Source organism: Ornithodoros turicata, chromosome 3 (assembly GCF_037126465.1).
Source record: "Ornithodoros turicata isolate Travis chromosome 3, ASM3712646v1, whole genome shotgun sequence".
Lineage (NCBI taxonomy): Eukaryota > Metazoa > Arthropoda > Arachnida > Ixodida > Argasidae > Ornithodoros > Ornithodoros turicata.
The window spans coordinates 93066098-93079474 of NC_088203.1; the positions used below are offsets into that span (position 1 = coordinate 93066098).

The following is a 13377-nucleotide window of genomic DNA, read 5'->3' on the forward strand; positions in this document are numbered from 1 at the left end:
GAAAAAAGCAGAACAGCTCGCTTGACTGAGTTGGGCGCAAATGGTTCTTCATGATCCACATTCAGTGTGCGTGCCCGCACACATTTTTGCTCGTAATATATGCGCGCAATATATGCATTGAACAGTTACTTTCAAATGATTTTGGACAAATGCATGGTACGATCATCTGCATGACTGTGGTCATACAGCCCAAGCTTGACAGTACAGGATGTAATTCGCTGCGCCGGACTCACTACATGGTCGAGCTGGGTCGGGTCACCTGACCAATTTCAGGGGGGTGTTGCAAAAACCCAGGGAGGGTGTACACCTCCCCGGGGGGGTGTAGGGAAATCCCTGGTATAGATTTACGCATAAGGTTAAGTGAAAGATTGAAACTTGGATGCATCAGATACGTAATAGCGCCGTTGAACATGGAGCAGTTTTCTGAGCAATCGAATTTCAAATGTTGATTCGCTGGGTAACAGTTTCGGAATCTCTCATCCAGCAACGCTGAGTCTGACACCCCCTCGTGGCACCATCTATTGGGAACGCTAACTATTTCGCCTGAAACGTGCGCGTCGCGTGTATCGTGGAACAGTGCAACATATACACGAGGCATTCACGCGAATCGAACGGAGCTGAAACTTTTGCGCACGGCACTCGACAGGAAAGCAACGATTTACTCTCTGGCTATACATATCTCGCCCCGCTGACTGGACTGCGCATACAGCGCCCTCCTCGGAGAAGAGGAGTAAAGCCGTTTTCTAATTAGGGAAGTTCCTTCCTATTGGACGGCAACATTACGATATCAAATCCTGGGGTATATCTCATCTGCTCTGCTTTCGCGGCGGCCGGGCATAGCTAGAACTAGAATTTTCGACAAACACACTTTCGATTGATGAATGTACGTCTTGTTTGTACGTCTCAATTTCGTACGTCTCTCTCGTTTGCACGTAATTGTACGTCTCAATTTCGTATTCCCTTTTGATCATCTACTGTAAAGAGCGCCTGTTCTCGTTTCTCCGTTTCGCCCCCGCTTTTACCGAGGGATCATACGATATACTACTCCACCGGAAGCAAACGCACTCTTACTTCCGTCGAGAAGGATGGCACCGCGCAATCCCAGCAACGCGCAGTCCAGGTATAGAGGCCAGCGATCACGTCGGATACAAACAATGGCTGACGGCTATCGAGAGCAGACGACGCAAAAGAGAGAGAGACAAGCAGAGGGCGCAGATATTCGTTCAGGGTGAAACTATTTAAACAACACTGCTCAAGCGTTGTCGTCATTCTTAAAAAAAAGTTTAACAGTAATGAGTAATGTGCGTCAAATGTGTCACTTAGGACTTCGTTCGTTTATGGGTTTGAGGAGAGGTCAGCCAGGTGAGTCCGCTTACTACTCCTTAAAGCAACTCGATTCATCCCGCCAATCCCGGGTGGCCTCCCTCGCTTCTGTTAACGGATCACCATGAGCGCTGTAATCAGCAAAACATCAGTGTTGAAAAGATATTAATGTGAAAAGTATGAAGATGTGAGAGCTCGCGCTTTGTGTGTGCGATTAAAAGAAGCGACTTCTGCATGGTGGTACTAACAACGTCGTGCTTGTATTTCATACTACCGTTCCTTCAATAGGATTTTTGTTAATAGACATACGGTCCTTTGTGCATCCTGGCGGCCGTTTTTGTTTTAGATCATTGGTAGGTGTACTATCGTACACCGTGTCCAAAGCATAACCGCATATCGTATCATCGTCGTGTGTGTGTTTTTCTAGTGCCAGGATTTTTTTAACGCCTCGAATGGCCGTGTAATGCACACGTACGGTGCCAATCCGTACGCTATAGATATTATATTATGTTACCGTAACACTTACGCTGCTTAGTCCTCTAGCTTTCAACTGATAAGCGTGCACTAATGGGGAAGGAACTGCCCCCCCCCCCCTATTATGAAGAAAGTCCAGTTCTATTACACGCCTTTGAACTGCTTCAAACCAGGAGCAGAGTGAACAGAAAACAGAAGAAGATGAACACGTTTGAAATTATGTATTGATTAGGGTAACGGGTTAAAATGCTTGTTCGGAGATGACTTCTCTGAAAATTTCTGTTTGTGGTTAAGTAAACAGTGAAATAAGCAACGTGGAATAAAAGTCAAAAGTAAAGTGAAATAAAGCAAAGTGAAATAAAGCAAAGTAAAGTAAAGCAAGGTAAAAAGTAAAGTAAAGTGAAATAAGTAAACAGTCCTCTGAAATGGAAATCTTCCTTTCTTTATACTTCTCACAAAAAGGACGCTAACAACGAAGCTACGCGGCGACAATGCATATATATATTTTTTTCTACGTCGTCTCCACTAAGAACAGCCATATAAAAAATTGTACCACCCGTCCTCTTTTCCCCCCCGAGTGTCGCGCTTTGTATCGGTTCACGAACTATATCACAAGAGGCGCACATACAACAAGTATAATATGAACCTCGGTTCTTTGCCCATCACTGCCTTACTCAATGCTAATGCGATGCATACTGTCACATTTTTGTTACGTCTTCCACTGCGACGCTAATGATATGCATATCTTCTCTTTCATGTTCAGTCTACCGTCGCGAAGAGGGAGAAGAAGTTTCCCTGCCTTGCGACATCGAATCCGAGCGCGACGACGGTACCGCCAGCGTCCGCTGGTTCAGAGAAGGAGCCACCGCTCCATTCTACGTGACCGAGGATGCCGACGGAAGGGGCATTTGGAATGCCCGCCACGACATCGGCGTGCCCTGGGTCGGAAGAGCCGTCTTCCACACGCTGCGCAGTCCCGCGAGGTTCGTCCTATCTCAACTCAGGGCTACAGACTCCGGCGTCTACCGCTGCGTCGTCAGGTTTCACAGCGGTGCTATTCGCAACATTACTGTTGCCTCACTCATCGTTGGAGGTGGGTGCAATATTAGGTCGTTAGAGCAAGGGTGTCGTATTTATACGACACGAGGAGTTTGAAAAATGTATCACATTGGTTCACGAGGTGATCAGCCAACCTACGTTATAACGAAATAGCCTTTTTCGAATTACCGCTGTATTCAAGGTCTCACGCTGTCCAGACCGCGATGTTTCGAACACGATTATTCGAATTGTCCTGCCAGACGATTTCGCTTAATGCGATCGGCGAGCCGGCGGGAGTCCGTACGCCAAACCAAGCTGAAAAGAGGTGTGGGGAAGGGCGGGGGCTGTTGAGCTGCCTGAAGTCAAAGCTCTTCTCTCATCGGCTGATCTTTTTACTCCCACGAATAGAGCGACTATATACGTCGGCTACCATTCAGCAGTGGAACGCAAGAGGTCTGCGTAACAAGATGCCAGATTTTAAGGCGTTTGTTCTACAATTCCAGACACCTGTCTTATGCATCTTCGAGGCCATCAAGATTTTCGCCTCAGTGGCTACAACAAGCACACACTGGATAGGGCATCCCAGTCTCGAACTAGTGTGTGCGTTAGGAGTGACTTAACGTCTGTGTTGACGTGCTCCTACCGTGATCCCCTCGACTACATAGAGTGCAAGGTACGGATGGAATGTTGTAAGCTTGTACACTCCTCCGTCGGCTACAATTACGTCCCGTAGCGTCAGAGATGTGTTCGACGGTCTCCCTGCTCATTTTATGGTGGTCAAAGACAACAATGCACACCATTCACTGTGGCGAAGCATAAAGATGGACAGTCGCGACAAAATTTGGGCGGACGTCATAGAAGAGATGCGGCTTCACGTTCTGAGTGATGGTTCTCCCATCTCCATGGGTCGGTGCTTTCGGAATGACTGTTTGGGCATGTCGTTGTGTTCAAATGACCTTTTCAAGCACATGACATGGGCAGTGGGTTTGGACGGTATAGGGGGAGTGATCATCTTCCGATCTTCATCACGTTTGACAAATTCTCACGTACACTTCGGCCAAAAGTTGTGACCCTTACGAATTGGTTGGCCTTTCGTTCGCTATGCGCAGAAAGCACCCGCGATGACATGTCTGCAAATCAGATGACAGAAGGCGTTGTGAAGGCGCTTCGTTCCTCTAGCAAGCTTGAGAAGATGGTCCCTCGTCATCTTGGCTTAATCCCCCGAGTGGAGGAGCTGCGAGCATGACGGCGGCGAGTTGAGCGCAAAACGCGTCGGACTGCAGAGGCGTTGTAAAAGTAGTACCCCAACATTCAGCGCAGGTTTGACCAGCGGCACACAAAGGAGCGAAAAAGAAAAAAGAATAATACCCTCAAGTATTGCCCGGTGATATTTATCGGAACCTCTTCTGTTTGAGTTTCTACAAACATCGACCGAAATAACGTTCTAGGTTCATACAACCACCTTATGTTTTATTAATAAAGGGAAAATGTGCGAGGCATACTGAAATATAGGTTAACAGGCTTCTACGAGGGAGAGCATTTAAAGTATAACAGGAACGGGTTAATTCCTTTATTGCACTTCACTATGAAAGAACACTCTTAAATCTCCTTAATCGTCGTAGCACATGTCTGTCTTTGTTGGCTGTCAAGGCTCCTCGGAATATTTCATGGACTCTCCTTCAAGAGACGGCAACTTGCCAGGCGAGAAACACAGATAATGAGAGAACAGCGTGGCGAAAGTGCTCGTGTATGTTTAGGGAAATGCAACTGCACGTAACTTAATTCGCGATGATTCCGTGAAGAGCAATTTATCTTTTCGTGCGCAATGCGCTGTGGCAGACGCTTTCTGTTCCACGAGTTCAGTCTTGTCGCACATAATGAAGTCCGCGCCAGGATCGCATTTATCACGCCTATGTCGCTGTAACACGTGTGAAGCGCTACCTAGGCGCCATGCAGGATGGCTCGCGCTGTTCCGACCGACGTGCAAGGTAAGCAGCAAGTGATGAAGCGGTTCACCAGACTACATCGCAGAACGTAACGCCGTCTTGCGAATTGTACCGAATTCCTCATAAACACATTTGACTAGCGTGATTATGTAAGCGAGAAAAAATGGGTTCTGCAAAGCGGCGTCCGTTTTGTTTTTGATGTCGACTGACGCCAGTGAAAGCCCTGGATTTTTCCAACAGGAGAAGTGACCTTGATAGAAGGTCGAAGGTATGCAAAAGCTCTTTCAAAAATGTGTGCGAAGCTAAAATAAAGCGAACAATTTATTTATTCATTCCACCCGAACAGCTCCTTAAAGACGCTGACGAGCAATACACATCATGTATGCCAAGGAGTAATAATAACAAAGAGAAAACGGAAAGATGGAGTAGAGCATGCGAATTAAACCGCACTTGAAATCAAGACATGTCAAAACCCTATGTTACATGGAGGTAATCAGACAATACTTTTACCAGCAACAGCTGTTAAGTGTCTCGTTTACCGAGATTTCGGCGGCGTCCGCGGAACGAAAAGCGAACACAGCGTTAATGACGACGACGATGACGAGGACAATGTTAGCGTGGCGCTTGAGTAAAAAGAACACACACACACACACACACACACACAGACGTAATTACGACCTTTTGTCCTGGGCCAATCTTCCTTAGTGGCTCACGGCCATCTTTTGATTGGTAGTAGAAGAAGAAGAAGAAGAAAAAGAACACTTCAGACGCCATGCAGATAGCGGGTCCTGCTGACGCACTAGCTTTGCGGCAGGTACGAGAACGCGGACGGAAGCGCAGAGCTCACGAAGACCCAGCTCGTCGTGCAGCCGAGGCCGCAAAGAAACAAGTACAACATCACGATCCCAACGTGTGTGCCGCCGAAGCTGAGGCAAAACAACATAGACACAAAGACCCTGCAGTGCGTGCCGCCGAAGCAGAGGCAAAGCGGACTCAGCGGCAAGACCCTGCGGCAAGACCCTGCAATACGTGCCGCCGAAGCGGAGGCAAAGAGGTGGCAGAGAAAAGCGAAAGCCGAAGGAGCCACGAAGGGCATCGCAAGGCAATTCAGGGAGACCCCATTTGGGTGCAGTTGCTCGGCGTGCGGTAGCTTGTGGTTCAAGAATGATCTCACAGCGCTGCCGTTGACTCGCCATGCTCTGCTTCTGACGGTGCTGTCCCTGAAATTCGCAATACACAACCGTAACTGTCCTATGATTTTTCGAACACTTAAGTACAAATAATGCATGAAAGATAGCCCAGAAGGTCTTTCCATTGGAGGGAAGTCTCGGGTAAAAATGGGGGCTCAAAACATGATTTAGTCCAGCTGAGAGCAACGTTAACCCTTTGTGCGTGGTCCGTCCAGTAGTGATGCATACATGACGGGATTAAAATTTAAGAACGTCCAGGGTTCCCTTGCGATAACAACTCTGGAACAAACCGAGCGTAGAAGGGAAATATGCGTAAAAACATGTTATCTCTGCTTAAGCAGACATCTGATTAATTCACTGATTCACTGAACTGAAATACGTATTGACAGTGAGCGCTCGCAACTCAATATCTTGTCGTATAGAGATGTCCATATCTTTTGTGCTGGCTTATCGGACTAGTGAAATTAGCCATTAATAATAAACAGTGCAAGTACTATCATAGCCAAGTAGGCCATTATCAGAAAACAGTATTGCAGTCTGAAGGAAAGTGTCTCAGGACGAGAGCCGCCGATATTTCGAACAGAGGCTGTTCTTCTCTCAGTCTCTGAACAGTCTCTGTTCGAAATATCGGCGGCTCTCGTCTTGAGGCACTTCCCTTCATACTTCATTACCGGTTCGCTGGATTACTACCCGTCTAAGCATGGCGGTCTGGCGTTTGAAAGAACGACAGCACCGGACGAGTCCGGAAAAAGTACCATGTAATCCAATCCAAGATAATTATGTACCTGGTTACGAAAGACACAGTCGACAAGCTGTGCGTTTCGCAGGGCACATGGCAACGCTACATAGATACCGAAGGTCTGTTTAATGTCTGCTCTGGTTGTGGAACTGCTTGCCGTAGTCGGCCATGCTCAGGCAGGCAACGTTACGACTGTCGCAGGGGGGACCGTGCGTCCTGGGCCGACTTCACGTGGGGGGGGATATGTTTATTATATAAAAAAATAGGAGGAAAAGGTTAGCCTGCGCTACGGCGGCTTGCTATTCCCAGGAAAGAAAGGGGAAAAAAGAGAAAAGAAAGACAAACAAAAAGAAAAACGAACAAACAAAACGGAAAGCAAACACGAAATTGATCACAGTTCACCCAGAAGGCCACAGGTCCGCAGGAACTGAACAAGTGTCTTTGTCATCTGGGTGCAGTGGAGCAGCAACTGCGGGATGTCTCCTTAACCATGACAGGTGGGGCAGTTGGGTGACGAAAAATGGACCATCTTAAAGAGGAGCAGTGGAGACCGCGCCACATTCAGTCGAGGCCTGTGGAGCAAGGACTCTTCCTCCCTGCGGTAGCAGCCTACCAGTGTGTGGGTCATCGTAGGGTCAATCGAGCGCAGAAAAGAGTTCGTCCTGGCAGCGTCTTGGAAAAAGGCCTGAAAGCTATTTGTGCAGTATCGGTGAATGGCTAGCCGGCAGACACACGGGGTAAGCAGGACAGAAGTGACAGACCCAGCTGCACGAGCACACCTGGCCGCAGAATCGGAGAGGGCATTCCCCGAGATACCAACGTGTCCCGGAAGCCACTGGAACCACACACTGTGGCCTAGAGACGACAGTATGGCGTGACGTCCAGGACAACCGCGATAGCAAGAGCCGACGAATCCGCTGACCGTGATATGGCAGTCCCGGTCCCTGTGGTGAGGAGGGCACAATAGTAGTTCGCAACCTGGCGTTCCGAGCGAGCGGTGGCAATTGCGTGGACTTGAAATGGGTGCCGCTGGGCCACTGGTGTCCAAAGCCCCTTACTTACTTCACAGGGCTTCTGGCTTGTTCGCACGTGGACATATTAAGTCAGGATGTCAGCCAAACCCCGCACACGATTTCAAGCACAGGGTCTCTGTGGTTTACCGGTGGATGCCCATGCGGCTGATGACGACACGTCTCCATAGCTGCTGCCGCCGAAGGACGGTCCTGCTCTTAATTGTTACGTCACGCCGTTTAGGCGATGGTGTACAGCAGGCATATAGGCGTGTTTCTTGTTCGTCGTCGTCTTTTCCTACGCGCTGTTGGTTGCTTGTGGAAGAGCTCGCCGTTGTCGGCCTCACAGGGTGGGCAACGTCGCGGCTAACGCTCTGGGGGAATGTGCATCCTGGGCCGACTTCTAAGGAAACTGTGCCGACATATGTCTGACAGCGTTTGAGGAACGCGCTTTTGGCGCTAAAGTGTTAGGGAGAGAACTATGGCTTTACGCGTTGTTGGTGCTAAAGCGGCTTAGTGGGATAGTTCGCTCCCTAACGAAACTGAAAAAAAAAAAAAAACGATGAAAAGGTGGCTAAGAAGCAAGCGATCTGGTGAAGTTGATGCAAAAAGTTGATGCAAACTTGATGCAAAAAGCTGGCGAAGTTGATGAAAAAAACGTGCTGGACGTGTGCAAGAGACAATGAACATTGAACAACTCCCCAACAACAATCCCTTTCGTTCGAAATTGACGTATATTCCGAGTTTTCAGTATTTTCCTGTGGGCATCGGCTCCGCGGCCGAGCTCCGGGGGAGGAGCATATTAGGGGAGGGGGCGGTCGACTGGCGTGACGTTTCCTGACGTTGCTTCAGGAAAGGCGAGAGGAAGCCGTATCTCGATGCCGGGGAAACGAACCGCTTTCTTGACGTCACATTGTTCTCAGACAGACGTCGCGGGTGTGTCTCTTGTCCGCGGGAAAGCCTACTTGCGTGGATCTCGTTGCTTTCAGATGCCTACAATTAATCACACAGCTCGAGCAGCGGAGAACTAATGCACGGACCTGATAAATTGGAAATACACTACCGTCTGCAACAGTAATCAACGAATCGATGCTGGGAGAGCGAACTATCCAATTTAAAGGAGCATAGAAGGACTGGAGAACAAATACTCCTTTGTACCTTGTCTTATCTGACACGTTCACTAGATTAATGCTAACATCCATCATTGTGTACAAATGGTAATGCTCAAACCTTCCAGTATGTCGGGAGAACTAGAAATTAGGATTACAAGCACTGGGACACAGATTCGCACAAAAACTGCGAGTGTAGCGAGTAATCCTGGAGCCTGAAAGAGCTTTCAATCTCGCAGCTCAGAAAACCTGCTCTCCTCGGCTGCCACTGTAACTTCATGTGCCTCGCCAATACTGAGGCGAGCGACTTCTTTATTCATCCTTTCTTTTTGTAGTCGCTTTTTGCGCCGCCCCTCGCGCGTCTCGACTGGTCGCTCTCGCTAGCGGATGATTATTGGTGGCCAATGAAGAGTGATAACACTAATAATCCTCTCGCGGCATTGGCTATCGTAAAGGGCGTAGACGAAAACACGCTAGCGACAGATTTATCCGTCGTACTAACGACACCGGCGGCTGCCTCGACGACCGCGGTACACAGCACTTTTGTCCAGAGCTTGGCGGCCGAAATTCACCAAGACTGGCCCCGTCCACCGGAGGTTATGGACCGCGACTTCTCTGTAATCGAGCTAAAGACAGCGTTGAAACTTGTGAATGTGGGCTCGTCCCCGGGACCAGGTAAAATCACCTATGCCGCACTGCGAACCTTCACGGGCGGTCACTCCAAGCTCTCCTCCATGTTTATAACACGTCTTGGCAACAGGGATTCCTACCATCTACCTGGAAGGAGGCATTAGTTGTTCCCATCCTGAAACCAGGCAAACCCCCAAATGCCCTGTCCTCTTTTCGCCCTGTGAGCCTGACAAGCTGTGTGGGAAAACTGATGAAGAGAATGGTTTTGCATCGTCTCGACTGGTGGCTCGAAAAACAAGGTGCGTTCCCTCACGAAATGGCAGGCTTTCGTCGCCACCGAAGCTCCTTGGATCCAGTTCTCGACCTCGTTTCTACAGTCCAACATGCTCGTGCACATCGGCGGATCGTTGAATCAGTTTTCCTAGACATCAAGCGCGCCTATGATTGATATCGCTCGCTCGATCGATCGATATGATCTCGCACATTTGTGTGCTGCACGCCTTGCGCGTTTCTGGAATATCTGGTCGCCTCTTCAGCTGGCTCCACAATTTCCTTACGGACCGAACTTTCGCTGTCCGCACATCCCACGGCCAAAGCCCTAAGCATCCTGCTCATCAAGGGGTACCCTAAGGAAGCATTCTGAGTCCTGCACTCTTTCATGTGGTAATGGCGGGCCTAAAATCGAAAATTCCTCGCAAAGTAGCATTATCTGTGTATGCCGATGACGTTGCCCTTTGGACAGTAGACAAGTCACGACCAGCCATTCAGCGTCGTTTGTAGTTAGCCTTAAATAAATCTGTATCTTACGGGACTTGGGATGGACCTTTCGCCTGAAAAGCGCGTCGAGCTCCCATCTACCCGCAAGGCTATGACAAATTTCCCTCTTTCAGTTGGTTCAAAGAAGCTCGAGCCTGTACGCTCCCATCGCTTCCTTGGTGTGGTCATGGACTCGGACCTGCGCTGGGCTCGCCACATTAAGCACCATGAAACCAAAATGCAGCGATGGCTCCTTGCAATTCAACATATTTCTGGCTTAGGATGGGGCTGGGATCAGTGCTACCTTCTAGCCGTTCACGCGGCTTTGGCGAGGGCGACTATGCTTTACAGCCTTCCAATCTTGCACATGCTTTCCACAAACGTCATTGAATGCCCTTCGGACCGTGTTTGCCCGAAGCCTTCGTCGCTGCTTTGGAGTTCCCAGTATGGCTGAAACACGGCAAGTCCTGGCTGAAGCTGGTGACCTCCCGGTGGAGGTTCTCCGTGAACGTGAAAAGGCTCGGTACTTCCTACGTTTGCGTGCGCACATTCCCCCTTACCCACTCCTCAGGAAAATTCGATACAGTCCAGAAAATGATTTCAATTGAGTAGCGCAGAGGACACGCCAGGCTCTCACTGGCTTCATAGCTAAGGACGTCACACAACCGGGCACCCCTGACACCCCACACACACTGATGGTGCAACTCGAAATTGGAAGTCCGCCTCGGCATTCGTCATCCCATCAGAAGGTGTAGTGGAAGGACGTCGCCTTTCGCATCAAACCTCATCAACAGCTGCGGAACTCTATGCCATACTTTTCTTTCTGCAGCACATCGTTGATTTTGCCCGCGGGAATGGGTCGTGATCACTGACTTTACAACTGCGCTGCAAGCAGTTGAAAATTCTGGCATCCGAGGCTCATCCGCACCGTTGGTGATGAACGTGTTAATGGCGTACAACCTTGTCTACGAAGCTGGGCACAGGCTAGTTCTCCAGTGGGTTCCATCACATTGCGGTGTCGAAGGGAATGAACAGGCCGAAAGCGCCACAGAAGCAGCTCTCTCGTCTCGGAGACGGAAGCGTATTGCGCTGCTGAGAGGAGATCGCCGCTCCGTACTTCGACGCTTCGTGACTCCCATGGCTTCCCGCCAGTGGACCGCTGACATTCTCCCCCCAGCCAATGCTGAGCAGAGTTGATCCAGCGCTTGCTTTCCGCATGCCTCGCCATACCTCTCGCCCAGATGCCGCATTAGTTCTTCGAATGCGCCTCGATGTGGCTCTTACACCGCTGTGGCATTACCGCTTGGGACAAGTTGACTCTCCCCAATGCTGTCACTGCGGTGCTGTAGAAAGTCGAGAGCACATTCTTCTCCGTTGCCCACACTACCAACCTTCCCGAAGCGTACTCTCCGGATCCGTTAACGAGCGGGACTCTCGCCTCCTCTCTCTTACAAAATTGATTCGTCCCTGGCCACATCCAGTCCACTAACGCTCTACCCTCAAAGCTCTCTTCGCCTTTCTGGATACTATAGGACTTGGATCCTTATTGTGAAGGGGCTCATTATTTCATTCCACGCATCACCAGCAGCAATGGGGTAGAGTATCGCCCCTGGCGATGAAACTCCCCATTCATCATCTCACAATAAAGTTGTTTGTTTGTTTCTGCAAACCAGACGCCACGAAACGCGAGCAGCCCCTGGGCGAGGTCGTCGCCGCTGCGCGCTATCTTGCAAAACAATTTTCTGAGTAAATTCGCAGTTCCCCAAATGAAATATTTTGCGTGACCGTTCCTGAGGGTAGTATGCTCATATGATGGTGCAAAAAATGTATGTTTTAAGCCCTTTCCATGCTCCTTAAAAGTACAACTACAGACTAAATCTCATTTTTTCAGAAACTTACCAAATGTATGCCATTACATCCCACGTGTGTCGCCCATTGTATTCTCCCAAAATTATCTTGCTCTACGTGATCCCGAAGTATCATCAAATTAATTTCTAGTTTTCAGAAGTATGACGTCATATCGTGGCGCATTCTGCAATGCCTATATAGGCATTGCAGAATTGTTCTCCGAAGGTCGATTTCCGTCTCCTGACCACAGCTGCTGGCAGATTTCCAACTTAGAAACAAGTGCGGGGGCGCTCGCGCTTTTTCTCGGAACCAGCCTCCAGCTCTCGATGATGTCACTGTGACGTCATGACGATGACGTTGGCGTCTCAATGACGTCACCTATTCCTGGAGAATCCGAATCTATGAAGTCTTGCGGCTTCTTTCGAAAATTCCTTGAAGTGCATAATGTTCACGCACGTTCACGCAAGTTAAACTTGCGGTGAAAGTTCGGTGGCATAGGCGAAGTGTTTACATCTTGTGTTTGGTAGCGTCATTGAAATGGAAATGTTTGCCGAATACAGTTTCAGAGAACTCGCACGAAAAAGCTTTTCATATCCCAGCACTGAAAGACATGTCTTCATCATCACGTATCTGTCGTTGTTATGTTCACCTGCCAGACGGCACCTCGAATACACCATGCCTATAATGCTGAAACCAGCACCGCATTCACAACGAATTAATCGTGACAGTTTGGTTGATGTTCTACGGCGGATAAGCAACTATGCTGCGCCCTCCCGATTCATCTCTAGGGTAAATATTCCGTATTATAATTCAAGCAGGCGGAAACGCATCCAAACGTCCTTTCATTCCAACTGTGTACAACGGTGAACCGTTCCACTGCAGAATAAGCAATACTTGCATGAAATGATGACCGCACGTTTACCGAACCCCAACACGTTTCGCTCCCGACACATAAAAGAAAGCCCGCTCGCATCATTGCTGAGCCAATGTAGTCGAACGTGCGCTCCCACGAGGTTTCCGGAGGTTTTGACATCGACACGGACAGAGACCAACTTCTTGCCTCTTTGGAGGGTATCGATTCGCGAAACGTTGCCTCCGGCGATGCTGCTAACATCCCGGTGGAACTAAAGAAGTCCTAGCGACACTCCGCCGGTGATGAAGTTTCTACTGCACAGGGAATTCGTCTGTGGAGCTAAGGTAAACACGAAACAAATGGCAGACGCCCGTCAAGGAAAAGTTGCTCGCATTAAAAGGTGTTGTGGCGGATGAAGTGAGCTTCAGGACACGTGGACGGTGTTGTTGAAAAGGTCAGAA

The 13377-nt window shown here is 49.2% G+C and overlaps 1 protein-coding gene across 1 annotated transcript in view; it reads left to right on the forward strand.

The window, feature by feature from the left end:
- The window catches only part of LOC135388838 (nephrin-like), a 389583-nt gene that overhangs the window by 169749 nt on the left and 206457 nt on the right, over positions 1 to 13377 (forward strand). The window contains exon 2 of the mRNA XM_064618684.1: positions 2561 to 2890. Within this exon, the coding sequence (XP_064474754.1) occupies positions 2561 to 2890 (330 nt within the window). The remainder of the gene's footprint in view (positions 1 to 2560; positions 2891 to 13377) is intronic.